Source organism: Antedon mediterranea, chromosome 6 (genome assembly GCF_964355755.1).
Source record: "Antedon mediterranea chromosome 6, ecAntMedi1.1, whole genome shotgun sequence".
NCBI lineage: Eukaryota > Metazoa > Echinodermata > Crinoidea > Comatulida > Antedonidae > Antedon > Antedon mediterranea.
The window spans coordinates 18,204,992-18,219,808 of NC_092675.1; the positions used below are offsets into that span (position 1 = coordinate 18,204,992).

At 33.1% G+C, this 14,817-nt stretch overlaps 2 protein-coding genes across 6 annotated transcripts in view; both read left to right on the top strand.

Moving 5' to 3' along the window:
• Positions 1-5,297: 5,297 nt before the first annotated feature.
• LOC140051647 (cytochrome P450 2J4-like) lies at positions 5,298-9,480 on the top strand. Its single transcript, XM_072096922.1, has 5 exons — positions 5,298-5,835; positions 6,316-6,908; positions 7,116-7,214; positions 7,380-7,599; positions 7,775-9,480. The coding sequence occupies exons 1-5, from the start codon at positions 5,571-5,573 to the stop codon at positions 7,957-7,959; spliced, it is 1,362 nt and encodes a 453-aa protein (XP_071953023.1). The 5' UTR covers positions 5,298-5,570; the 3' UTR covers positions 7,960-9,480.
• Positions 9,481-11,706: 2,226 nt separating this feature from the next.
• Positions 11,707-14,817, top strand: part of LOC140051887 (uncharacterized) — a 92,637-nt gene continuing 89,526 nt past the window's right edge. For all 5 annotated transcript variants that reach the window (XM_072097222.1, XM_072097223.1, XM_072097225.1 and 2 more), the window contains exons 1-2: positions 11,707-12,124; positions 12,585-12,660. In XM_072097222.1, the coding sequence (XP_071953323.1) occupies positions 11,861-12,124; positions 12,585-12,660 (340 nt within the window). In that variant the 5' untranslated portion in view covers positions 11,707-11,860. The remainder of the gene's footprint in view (positions 12,125-12,584; positions 12,661-14,817) is intronic.

Here is a 14,817-nt window from a genome sequence, read left to right on the forward strand (position 1 = left end):
AGCTTAGTTCATCATCATTCGCGGTACTATATACGTACCATTTATTTGTATCAACAACAAAATAATACAGTATTTCTTTCACAAGAATATTTCTATAAACTTATTTGATACAAAACGGGTATGCAATGAGCCGAAGCTCTTAAACGCATTACCCTATAATACAGATATCTAATTAGCAAATAAAACAATAAAAGTACAAATAGAAATAAAAAGTAAAAGTAACAAAAGTGAACTCTACATGAGTTAGTATTTATTTATTAATAGTTGTTGTATTTCCTTTTTAAATTTTCCGATTTTAGTTTCACACTTTATGTTTTCAGGTAAACGGTTCCAAATATTTGCCCCTCTATAGGCAATACTTCTTTGTCCTATATTTGTTCTTTTTAGAGGAATACGGAAATCACTCTTCTTCCGCGTACCATACTCATGTACAGATTCCATTTTTGTAAAAAAAGAGATAAATGAAACTGGTAAATTGCCCATACGGAATTGAAACATAAATACAACAGTGTACTTCTCATACAAGTCAAAAATATTCAATAGGTTTTTGTTATAGAATAAATTTGCTGATGGATGCTGATAATGCACTTTACATATAATTCTGATCGCTCGTTTTTGAAGTATAGGCCTATGTATTCTCTGTAGCTTCGTTGCCCCCGCAACTCCCCAAATAGTTATTGCATATATTAGGTGAGGTAAAATTAACGAGTTGTACATTATTAACAAAACATCTGATTGAACAATATATTTAAGTTTGTTCATTACACCAATGACCCTTGCAATTTTCATTGTAATGATATCTATGTGATCATGGAATGTTACAAACTCATCAAGAATGACACCTAAGAACTTAATTTTACTAACTCTTTCAATTTCAACATCATTAATAAATAAAGTATAGTTATTGGTATCTTTTTTCTTATACATGCTTCTAAATTCGATAAACTTGGTCTTCTTTGTATTCAGACTCAATTTGTTTGCAGTAAACCAATCACTTAATTTACTTAATTCTGTATTTAAAGTGTTAATTAAAAGGTTTATATCTTTGTGCTTAAAAAATACGTTAGTATCGTCAGCAAAAATGACAAATTCTAAATATTTACTACTTTCAACAATGTCATTTGTATAAATTATAAAAAGTAACGGCCCAAGAATTGAGCCTTGTGGTACTCCATATTCAATCAGTTTTAATTCTGATTTACAATTTCCCATGTGAACATATTGTTTTCTCATATATAAGTAGCTCTTAAACCATTCAAGAACAATGCCCCGAATACCATAAAATTTGAGTTTTTGTAAGAGAATCTCATGATCTATCGTATCAAATGCCTTAGAAAGGTCTAGGAAGACGCCGATACTTATCATTTGTTCATCTATTGCTGAAGTAATTTTTTCTATTGTTTGTGAAAGTGCATGACTCGTAGAGTGGTTTTTGCGAAAACCAAACTGTGATTTATTAATGATGTTAAGTTTGTCAAGGTATTGAGTCGTTTGATCATACACAACCCTTTCATAAATTTTAGAAATACAAGGCAAGACTGAAACAGGTCTATAATTTTTTATGTCATTTTCATCGCACAGTTCTGGCAATCTTTAATTCATCTGGAAAGCAACCAGTTGTCAATGATATATTAACAATATGTTTTATCGGTATTGTTAGGCATTGCGAAAATGGTTTAATATAACGAGCACCAATTCCATCATTACCAGGTGACTTACTTATATCTAGATTATCAATATATTTCTTAATGTCATGTTCATTTACTGGCCTAATAAACATAGAATTGGCGTAATTGCCAGACATTAACGTTAGTGGATCTATTCTATTACTTCTTTTATTTTTTATATCATTTGCTATATTTTTGCCAATATTAATAAAATATGAATTCATTGCTTCTGCTTGATCTTGTTCATTGTTGTAATAGTTTGTATTTAAGAACATCTTTGACGGTTTTCCCGAATTGTAATTTTTTCCTAATAAATTGTTAATATTTCGCCATGTTTTTTTAGAGTTATTTTTATTTTTCTCAAATTCTTCATTCAGGTAATTCGTTTTTTTTAGTCGTATTAGTTCAGTTAATTTATTTCTGTAGTTAGTGTATTTAGATTTTCTATAAAGTGTTGGATTTTTTCTATACAAACTGTATAGTTTTTCTTTCTTACGAATTGATATTGCAATACCCTCAGTGATCCACGGAGATTTATTTATATTTGCTCTCACGTGTATATTTTTTAAGGGAAAGCATTTATATTATCTATCAGTCTATTTAGTGTGTTATGAAAGTTAACGTACGACTCATTTGCATAACAGCTGCTAATTACATTCTCCCAGTCTTGCCGTTCTAGTTCAGTTCTGAATAGTTCTTTATTGCGACGGGAGTAGCTACGCTGTAACTTATATTTGTCTTAACCGATTTATTTATGCAAAAGATAGGATAGTGGTCTGAAATATCCGTATAAATTATTCCTGATTCTATCTGATGATATTGCTGTGAATTCGTAAGAATATTGTCGATTATTGAAGCTGTGTTTGCTGTTACACGCGTTGGCTTGTTTATGATAGGAATAAAAGAATGTGAGAAAAAGGTATCTGTATGCATCTGTACGTTACTTTCTGTGTGATTAGCTAAATCAATATTATAATCTCCTACAAGATATGAATCTTTATTTTCACTATTAATAATGTCCATAACTGTACCCAATTGTTCGTTTAGAACATTTATCCGGGGGTCTGTATATGACTCTATATACAATGTTCTTATTTTGATGTTCAACTTCAACAAATAATGATTCTGATTGATCCATCATAGCCGAGAGATCTTCTCTTATAGTATAGTATGCATTGTCAGGTAAGTATAATCCAATTCCGCCACCCCTTTTATTATGTCTGTTTTTGTAGATAAATCTGTAATTTGGTAGGCTATACATATTAGGTATATCATTTTTCGTTAGCCATGTTTCAACTAGAGCTATACAAGAAAATTCTCGGTTTAATGAGGATATAACCTCACTTATGCTATCAAACTTGTTTACAATACTCCGACAATTCAGACATAGTATTGAAATAAAATTTTCTCTATCAATATTAAATTTGGAGACAAAATCGTTAACAAGATAGTAATTAGTTTCTGTAGTTCCTATTGTTTCATTTTCGTACTCATGTAGACTATTATAAAACATAACTTAGATGATTATTCCTACTCTATATAATTGTATAGTGAATAACCTTCTCTGTGATGTATTTAGTCTCGAAAAGACAAGTTAAACGGTAAGTACAAGGTAATAAGAGGTAAGTATAAACATATACATACATACATACGTAACCCGTAAAGATACATATACCGTACATACATATACAAACACTCATATATGTATATACACATATTATTAACGAGGATATGATTATTAAGGCGTGTAATTTGATGTGAGTACCTGTGTGGTTTGGTATAAATACAGTGGAGGTACCATGATCTGTCCCATAATCTTAACTAAAATTACTAGTAGACAACTATGACATTATATCAGAGAAGTCATTGTTTGTGTATCATGCCATTTATGTATAATTCTCCATTTCTAAATACCGGTTTCCTCCCATCGTTGTATGCCTTAGTCATCACGTCTCTCAACCTTCTCTTCTCTTGAACGTCCGCCCAAGGTAAGTCTTCTGTTACGAAATAGGTGTGATCCCGTCTCAACAATTGTTTTGCCGATTTTAGTACTTTATATTTTTGAGGCCTATATAAAAATTTGGCAATAATTTGCCGAGGCTTACCGTTCTGCATTTTACGTCCAGTACGATGTGCATTCTCGATGTCCACTTTATCATGAATATTCAGCTTGTCTTCAATAAAATGTTTCAGGACCGTAAAAGGATCTTCATCATTATTTTCTTTGATTCCACCAAACCGTAAGTTAAAACTTCTTGAATACCTTTCAAGTTGTACAATTTCTTGTTTAATCGTTGTTAACGAACATTGGTATCCTTCAACAGTGGATGACAGCGTTTCATTTTCTTCGGTAAGTTTCTCAATATCCTTCTTGTTTTGATCACTTAATTCTTGGGCAAATAAGATGGATGCCTCCATAGTTTTCTGGATCGATTCAACATTGGTAAGTCGACTTTCAACCTTGTCTAATCTCGCCAAGATGGTAACTTGGTTTGCTAGTATAGCGTCAAGCTTCTCATGCATTGTTTGTATTTGGCGCCCGTCGACATCATGTGCATGATTCGGGATCCTGTGATTCTGTTTGTTTACCTTCGCAACCAGGTGGGCTAGCGTTATCTTTCACATTTTGTTTGTCTTTTCTCGGCATTTCGATCAATCAGCGTAAGTATGTTGTTTAACGGTAAGTAACTATTAATTACCTATAGGTTTTCACTGATGTAATCAACAATTGACGATGTTTTTAACTGTATTTTAAGACTGTTCACAGAGAGAGAGAAATTCGCTTGTTAACGCATTGCAGGTTTGGGATCGTCTTTTCCACCAGGGGGGTTCCACATTGGACGCGTCACAACGACGTAGGCGCAACGCAAGTGATTTGACCAACCACAGGTGACAGTTCGGATGTCCATCGCGTCGTGATTGGTCAAATTACCTCACGACTCTTATACTGTACAAGGAACAAACACAGTATGTTAACGTCGTTTCACGACGGAAAAAGTTAACCTAACTAGGCCTGTTGGGTTTCTCTGTAAAACATTAAAAGTTTAGAAAGTAAAGAAATAATTGATATGATAGTTCTACTCATGCATATACGACTGGAAGTGCTCAGCTTTCAGTGTTAAAATGCTATTGGACATTTATGGCGCCTTTCTTCTCTGACGCGGAAGCGTTTCGTTCACATGAACAAACGTACAACTTGGCAAGAACGAAGTTGTCGAAATTAAATATTGAAAGAGATGATCTCAATATAATGTCTTATAATGTTTCACTGATGATCATTACTCCGTTAAAATCATTGAAAGTGTGATATAACTGTGGCAGTAGGCCAGTAGGAAGCAACACAGATGTAAGGAGAATGCAAATGATGACCAATCACAATCACTGTCGCTTGTCATTTGTCAACTCGTTTGCGTTGCCTCTACGTCCCTTCGTGGGAACCAAGCGTTAGTTTAAAAATACAATTACGCAAACGATAATAAATTCAAGATTAATTTAAAACCTGTTTGACGTATAAGTCTGGTCCGAGTCCAAAAACGTAAGGGTTTCAACTGTTTCAACACTTATAACAGTTTTAATCTTCTAATTGAAAAGAAAAATACACCGGGTGCCCATCTTAACCGGTGAATGGTGACCCCCGAATAGGCTGGTAGTTATAAATGGTATATATGGTAGATATTATAATCAATTATTATTTCCCATTGTTTCAAACGCACAATGTAGCGTTTAATTACAGTGCTCGAATCAGGGAGTGGTATAGATATATTGAATGGATTACACGCCATTTCCTCCGTATGCATAAATATACAGGTATACATTCCACGTTCCTGCACCCTTCCTGTCTTACAGAAGGATCTCGGATGTCATATGCTATTCAGAGACGCTCAGGCCCAGTTATAACTAACAATGTCAGTAAAGCAGCTTCCAGGCCCCGCATCCTCTTTTCTGTTCGGTAATGTTCTTCAAATCGATGAAAGACCGCATTTATCTTGGACTAAATGGAGCAAGGAATTTGGACCTATCTACAAGCTCAGCTTTGGACCAATGGGAGATGTGGTTGTACTTAGCGGTGCTAGCCAACTTTCTAAGGCGTTTGAACCTGGTTCAGACTACGACTTGGCGTTCAGTAACAGGTTTAGATCACCATTGTTTGATAAGATTGGAACGGTGGGTTAGTAGCCACTCTTTTTCTTAAATTATCTTAAATTAATCACAATATATTTGCTTATTAATTAAATTTTAACAATTTTTTTGTTGTTGATTATGCCATTTTAATGTCACATAAAAGTTATTGACTTCGACCAAAATTGGATCGAAAAAAAATGATTTACCTGAAAAAAAAAATTGTCAAATTGGCTGCCAGTCAATGGATTTTTGGTTGAATTTAACCATTTATCATGTTATTTTATAAGTAAAAACATTATTTTTCCGAGTTTTTTTGTACGGAAGTGATTCGCTTTATTAAAACTAAAAAATAACCTATTCCAAGTCTGATTTAGGCCTAAATAATCTTCATTTTTCATGTTTTTAGGGGACAATACATCTTCAAATATTATTTGCCAAACTAGACCTAATTTCTACAAAATATTATATTATGTAATAATTGAATAGTAATCAATTGAATACTATACCAATCAATTATTATTATTAGGAAGTATCACGTTTGAAGACTGGTTTGATGGAGCAAAAGATAGAAGACGACTTTTACAAGAAGTTATCAAAGCTATGGATTTCGAAAGACTCCTCCAGAAGGAATTGAATGCTGTCAGTGACGTCTTACTCAAGAACAAACAGGTCAATATTTGTGATGTCATCAATCAAGCTACTTCCAATATCATTCTCACACTGACACTAAACCGAGGTGATCGTTTTCAATATACAGATGTTAAATTTCAAACTTTGATCAAAGTCATTGATGACTGTTGTGGGTTACCAATGTTAGGATCCCCGATTAATGTAATGCAGTGCCTCTGGCACACACCCCTTTCCAGTAAAATTCGCCGAAGTTTCTCTTGCTTAAACGCAGCTATCCAGCCATACATCGACGCACATCGTGCCGAATTCAACAAAGATAAAATTCGTGACCTCATTGATGGTTATATAGGAGGCGTTGGAGATACGTCGTTTGATGTACAAGAAGTTATATGTAACATTTTTCACATTTATCCATCATCCTGTTCTCTACGGGCAACAATGCAGTGGCTTATTCTGTTCATCGCTGGTAACGAGGATGTTCAAATAAAGGTATGCCTCTTCACAATTACAAAATTATTGTTTTGGTGACTGCAGTAAATTGTACCCGTGACCATACCAACATATCTGATTCTGCAGTTGTCATTAGGCAGATTCTAACTGACTATTGACAGTCGTCTAGATAAGAGTCTACGTGTAGTTGGCTGGTCATCTCTTTTGAATGAATGTATAAAGGTCTTCTAATTACCTTTTTTAAAGATTCAAGCTGAAATTGATAGTGTTTTGACGGATGTTGGTAATGAAGATTATATAGACGTTATAAGCAACAAGATGCCGTACATGAATGCAGTGATCAAGGTAACTCTCATTAAAGCCATAACTCTTACTGAATAAGCATATATAGCTTTAACAGTCCTTTTAATATACGTATGTTTGTACCAATGAATCATGGCCCACTTCTCAACTTTACTTGATAAGAGTTTATGGGTCCAATAACTTTTACCGTATTCATTTTCCATGCAGGAATCTATGCGACTAGGTACCTCAGTATGTCAGTTGGCACCACATTGTACAATGACAGACGTAAACTTTGAGGGATACAGGATTAAAAAAGACACCACTATCATAGCAAACCTTTATGGTCCTAATCACGATCCAGATACTTGGTCGGATCCGTTTGCATTCAAACCAGAACGATGGTTGAATAACGACAACTTACCTCCTTTCATGCCCTTTGGATCAGGTAGGCTAATCAACCGACTTGCCGAATAACGTATTCGGCATGCAAATGTATAGTATGAGGGAGAAATATTGATTCCCGCTCTCATAGTACCGTATACGTATCGGGCGTAGGCTTATGCTTTTGCCTACTTGTGGAATAAGAAACATACATACATTGTATTTATCTCTTTTTGCAGGTAAAAGGAAATGTCCAGCATCGTCTATTTCCATGAATGCACTGCGCATGCTCATCGTTACACTTTGTCTAAGGTTTAATCTGAAAGGCGTTGAAGGAGAAAAGCTACCGGGAGTGGATGACAGCTTTATTATGAATGCCATCAACCATCCAAAACAATTTAACATTGTTGCTACAACTAGATAAGTCTATATTAATGGTGTAAATGTTCAATTAGCCATCCTTCGTTTCACGATTCGCACAGGATGCGCAGAATGATTTTGACTCGACAACTTCAAAGCCGAGTGTCGCGTCGTGAAAACGAAAAATCGCGTAATTAGGCCCTATACTATTATATCTTATTACTGTAATATTCTGGTTGACAGTTTGATTGACTGTGCCCGATACTTTGCTGGGTTTCAGGAAACATAAGATGTACTTGGCGAATAAAGGTCATTCCTATGATTATGAAAAAAATGTAATTATTAGGCCTAACATGTCTTCGGTTTTCTAACATTTTGTTTTTCTTAGAATCATCGTTGCTAAGGACATTGACCAGAACAAAAGGAAGTTTTAGACACAATTCGTGTCTTCTGTGAACCCCTATGGGATCCGTTAAGTTGGTATTAATAAAAACCGATGGCATGTCATCGTGGTTTTAGTATTTAACCAATGTTTTTTAATATCCCTACGGAAATTAAAAACAACCACCAACACTTTTAGGAATCATAAACATTAATGTTATTTGAATGAGGCGCGGTCATATGTCTAATGGGAATTATTGCGCGCGCATAATTGATAATTAAACCTTTAAATTGTTTTATTTTATAGGAAACTGTACTTTTTATATTTTAATCTTTATATGTCAATCGAAAAAAGAAAAATACGACCGATCACAATCCATTTCGTAAAAGGAGGACAAATGTAAATTCGATTCAGCAAAAGTATTTACGGTTATATAGTTGTAGGCCTGATGATGAATATGACCACTCTTCTGAATTAAATAGTCTCAGATCTAGCCAGTGGTGGCTCGTGTTTGTAAAAGAGTACCGTACACAATAAATGTAAAAGTCAGTGTAATGATAATTTTGTAAATTCCGTTATAATTCGCTTGATGATTGTATTATTAAAATAATGAGCGATCATTATAAAGTAAAGTGGATGGTCATGACAATGGTTTATCCGTCAGAATCGGTTAAATACGATGTTCTATACATACATACCACTATTAGCATTAATGATATTGTCGAATGCTATATGTTTTGTTAAGGTAAACGTGTGTATGTTAACTGTGCATTATATGACTAAGGAAAATCTCCTTTCCTTCTGTGTAAAATATGCTTGCTTGGGTTTTATCGTTTAACATACGACAATGGCTAAGTGTCGGCTTTAGATGCGTGGTTTTCATCTTAATTATATAATAGATTTAAAATGCGGAAGAGTGAAAGCTTTTAAGCGTGTCATCATTCAAGTTGACATTAATTCATTTCACTTTTTCTATGGATGTGTATTTATTAAATTTATATAAAATGATTTCATTTGATATCACCTAAATTATGAGTGCAAGATGGCGTTTTAACACGGAAGTAAAGTTTGCGTCTTTGAAACTTGATGCTTTACATGTTGTCCACAGTATGTCCACATAATATGTCTTTTTAACGTAGTGTAAATTATTTACCTATATTGTAAAAATTAATAACGTACTAATATTATGTGTTTTTGTAGTTTTTAAGAATAGTTTCATTACAATTTTGAAATAAAATGTTTCTTCATTTGGTGTTGAAATTAAAATTAAATAATTATGAATAGCTTTTCTTCATACATTTTCCTGATTGCCTTTTTTTTAATCTATGCTTTTATTTAAATCAATTTAATTGTAACTGTACATTTACATCAACAACTGTAAGTTTTCCTTATATTCGGTTCAGAAATTAATTTCATTAGAATTAATGTTTATGGCAAAACATATATCGCCCTCAACGATTAAAAACTTTTATTAGACCAAGGCCGTATCGGATTCTTCCATTTAGAAATCCGGTTGTTTAATGCTAAATATTAATTCCTCCACCGTACTGCGATAATATCCGTTTAAACAGAATAATTTACAACATTTACGGTACTGATGCCTTCGTATGGCAAGAACAATACAGGCTACTTGAGGTTGAACCATTCTGATGATCGGTGAAATCTTGAAAGAACACTAACAAACGCGATGCTATTAAAAAATATATTACTCACTTAATGCGACGTGACCAAACATTTGAGATACCGAGTCACGTGCGTTTGTCACGCACCATGTTGACGCGTCTCGAAGCATTAAACCCTTTTGGATATTCACAAACTCTGGCACAAATTCAAATCTAAAAATTGAAAACGATTTGATATTTTATTAAGCACGAACCTACCATGACGTAAGCTGCCTTGCGTTGCTGCTGATAATGGTAGGTGATTTTGCAGTTGAAAGTTTAGTTTATACTATAACAGGTAAAAGGTCAGCTACATCTTTCCTAATGAAGTCCAAAACAAACCCTCAGCGAATTTCACAGAAAAAATATAAACATTTATCTCTTGCAAACGTAAGCACATCTGTCAAACGTTTCAAATGTCAGTGTATACAGGTGTTGTCACTTTTTGACATGATATATACAGGCTGGGGCGATAGTATCACGAGTTCGAAATTGGGGGAATACGGACTTTCACTTCGTCTTGAGGAAATTACTGCGTTGGCGTTGGTTTTGTTTAGACAGAACTAAGCGCTGTGTCCGAAAGGTGGACATTTTGAGGAATACGAGTAACCTTTAGGTTTAATTATAAAAAAACACATTGAACAAGACTTATTCTTAATAATTAATAAAAACGTAAGAAGAGGTAACTGATTAAAGGGATGAAAGGCGAATGCCAATACTCTACCGAAAGAATTAATGAAGCATACACTTCACTTAATTTATTATCAAATAAACAGTAACATCCTTTAATAAAAAGAAGGCATGAAGTTACCTTAAACAATATACTGTATAGACTACGGTACTGTATTATCAGATTTGAACCGAATTCAATGCCATTTAAAGCTGACCACCAAACCACAGTGCCATCCATCGATAGCCAAAAGTAAAATAGCAAGCCTACATTAGAAAACATTAACTAACACATTTGGTAGAAAAACATACAATAAATTAAAATTCAATATTATATTCACACCTATATCCAGTATTTTCTTCCTCTCATCCTCCTTTTTATCATTAAAATAATTATCGTACAACCATCACATTGTCAGCGTTTCATGAGAATTGTCTTCCATCCTTTTTTACTTACATTTCTAAATAATGTACATAAAATAGTAATGATTAAAAATACTAAAATTAGAACAAACATCAATTAGATCAAATTATAATCAAGAGAAACATGGCCATGAAAAAATGACATTTACATTAGAACGCAAAACGAAAACCAGATAGGCCTACAGATTGTCAAGTTCTATAATAGTATTTTTTATTGTATCGGATGTTGCAAAATATTATTTTGACCTATATTTTTTAAAGATTTTTCCTTCTAATGTAGTTTCATACGTCGTATTAAATTTCACAGTAAATGCAATTTATCTATTTCCAATAATGTCAATCAACATCAAGGCAGATGACATAAAATAAAAAGCGAATCACTGATTTCCATAAATAAGACTTCAAAAACGTAGTGCGATTTAGAGCGCAAACTATTACACTTTTTAATGTAAACACGAGTGTAATATTATTAGATTTATATTTAGAAATATTAACAATCTGTCTTGATAATATAATTTTGAAGTAATACACACAATTTCCGTTTAAAATTAGTTATGTTTTGAATCACCCGGTGCGCTGCGGAGTGATATTGAAAACCAAAGTTAAGCACGTACGAGTTATGGTAATGGTGCTGTCCCAATCCCAATCAGACTATCAGTTGAGTTTGAGAGTTGACTGGGAAGTAACTCATTCACAAAAAGTACCGCCCTCTGCAACATGCATGTGGGTTAAAAAGTTGTTTTCTTCGTGTTACTTTTGTTAGCATCTATAATTTTCTCATTTTATTGTATTGGATTTATATTTCGATTGTTTATACGTAAGACTTTACAATGGAGCAATTTAAGAACAAAGAAGAGGGTAAAGAAAGTTGCTGTTCGCAAGTTGAAAGAAAATTAGTGAAATGGATTTTTGCAGTATCCTTGCTGAGTATTGTCTCCGTTACAATGTGTGTCAGGCTTTTTACTTTGAACAGTGAACTGGACTCTAGGATTGTTCAATTGGAACGCCGCGATCTTTCAGATTTTAAAAACGTTGTTGTTGATGAGTATATCAACAAATATTTGGAAGATAATTTGGAACAATTATTTTCAATGGTAAGAACTTTTGTCTACCGGGCAAATCGGGCCTTCTCCCTCAGTTCAGTGGCCTCACATAGTAGTGTAGGCCTAACTCTTTGGTATAGTCTTTATTTGGCCTTGAGTCAATATAGTTGAACGTAAACAATCTTCATTGTTTTTAGTGCAGTAAAACAACAATCAAGTCACTCTCATTGATAGCCACTAGCCATGATCTGTGATTTAAGTACAAGTCCCTAGTATATAACTGAGAACTACTTCCATGCATGTCAGCAGGCCTGATAACACACAGGGCTAGATTTAGAAGAAAAACATTTATTATTGCACAGTATAGTATATGGAAAAATATTTTTAAGAATTTTAGTTTTTCTATCAGTTAAAACTCTGAGGAACTCGAACAAAATTATTTTTCAATAAAAAATGTAGTGGCAACAAGAAGTATTCTTTGTTAAATAATAATATTTGTATTCTTTTAAAGCAAATCAAAAAACTTCCAGCCAATAGAAAGACAAGGAGCACAGATCTGGAAAATTGCCAATGCCGTGGTGAACCAGGTATGAAGTCTGTGTACACATTATTTTACCAGTACTCAGTATGTTCTATGGGGTTTGTCCAATTTTGGGAGAGGGATGTTGGGAGAAAAACCATTATTATGATAAATATAGCCTGGTGTCGTGATAGTTCTCTAAAAGTATGATTTTCAAAGCAACTCATTTGAGCCATCCAACATGCATTCTGCGTGTCTGAAAGATCATAAGGAACTTTCTATTTGCGCATGGAAATATTGAGACGTATGTCATTAATACTCCTATAGTAAAGTATAAAATATGAGGAATTCAGTGACTGAATACTACCCACAGATACAGACTAAAAAGCAAACAGAACTTTTCATTTTTGACACCGAAACAGGTGCTACATTTCGTCAGTATAATACTGTAAGCTAATATACTAATTCTAAACTAACTTACACAATTACAATTATAGTTAGCATTCACTGACAATTTTAAATTGAAAAGTTTTCTTTGATCAAGTGAAGTTTTGTTTGTATTTAATTGAATTATTAAATTTGGATAAAACAAAGATTTCATTAAAACTTCACTACAATAATGCCCTTGTTATTTTACTAATTACTAAGATAATTTGCTCTGAATAAAATTTAAATAAGTTTTAAATTAATTGATGCTAAAATTCCACAGTTCCATGCAGGTTGAGCTAAATAATTTAACTGTAAATACTGGTAATTCGGGCCCTAGCCACCAGTATGGTTAGTAAGATTTCAACCAGCTAACCACTTTCTCACAGTAGATTGTTCCCTTTTCTTGCGAAAACTGGACTACTTTATTTCTTGGCTATCATCACTGTACTGTATTCACATCACGTAACAATGGGTTATCAGATATCCAAATTCTTAACTGTAATGTACTGTAGGCCTATGCCTACATTACATAAAGAGTAAAAAAACAACAACGTATTGAATTGGAGAGCTATGCTTTTACTTATATCATTCCACAATGAGAACATATATTTTAATTGTGAATTGCCATGGATTCAAATTACTTTTCAATTGTAGCCTCAGGCTTGTTTTCAGACATGGCTGAGATTCTTTAACCCATTTTGATAATCAACTGAATATTGGTGTTACTTATTTAGGCATGCAAATATACAACTTTGTGTAATTGTCATATTTTTTTAAAAGTAATCTGAATGAAAAAAACATAGTTATTATAAACTCAAACTATTAGTAATTGATTTAAACCTATATGCACAATTAAGTTTTTTAAAACTAAACATATTGAAACCACAAAAGAGAGGTACAATACAATAATTAGTGCTTATTATTTATATTTTTGTATTTATTTAAGTGTGTAGAATCATGTGAGAGATTAGTCCAGTTGCTACACATTAATATAAACCTACCGTCAATCTAACATAAACAAATCATATACAGTACTTCATATTTGTCAATATCCTTTGGGATTTACAGTGAAGCTTGACTTACATACATGTATATTAATATATCAAAGGTTATTCAAATTCCTCAGTTTAATAGTGTTGTTTTTTTTATCAATGTTGTATAACTATAATAGAAGTCATATTATTTAAAATAGGCTAATACATCACTATGAAGGCAAATTATAGGGCAATGTGGGTGACTCTGGGGTGGGAGAATGCTGTGGATAACAGTGGCTGCAGCTCAATTGAAATATAAAAAATTATAAACAAAATCTTAATAAAAACATGAAAGTAAAGCGGAGGAGAATTTCAAGCTTTCAGAAAATACTTTTAGCAAGTTATCACCAAAAAGAGTGTCTCTCCATGTTTAAATTGAATACTACAAACAAAAGCAACGCCCTACCCTCACAGTTAAATCCATTTGAATTGTTTTACAAAAAGCTTGTTTGGTTAAAAGGTCTATCAACAAATCACAGGATGTATGCATTGTGTTACTATTGTTTCTAATTTATCAGTCATATAAATGAAGTAGTCCAGGCAGTTTAACAGTTTCTTTATTCTTGATTGTTTAATTGACAATTTGTCAATCAAGATTTTAATGAAAATATCTACTGGTTACAGTAACAAATCTCCCACACAACAAAAATTTGAAAAATATCAAAACCATTGAAAAAAAAAAAAATGTAAATGAATAAAAACGAACACAATCTAAACAAAGCGATTCCTAATGGTTTGATATATTGTTGAACATGAACACA

Coding starts and splice junctions, on each gene's coding strand:
- LOC140051647 (XM_072096922.1), top strand. CDS start 5,571: ATGTCAGTAAAGCAGCTTCCAGGCCCCGCATCCTCTTTTCTGTTCGGT. Junction 5,836..6,315: donor TGATAAGATTGGAACGGTGG/GTTAGTAGCCAC, acceptor TATTATTATTAG/GAAGTATCACGTTTGAAGAC. Junction 7,215..7,379: donor ACATGAATGCAGTGATCAAG/GTAACTCTCATT, acceptor TTTTCCATGCAG/GAATCTATGCGACTAGGTAC.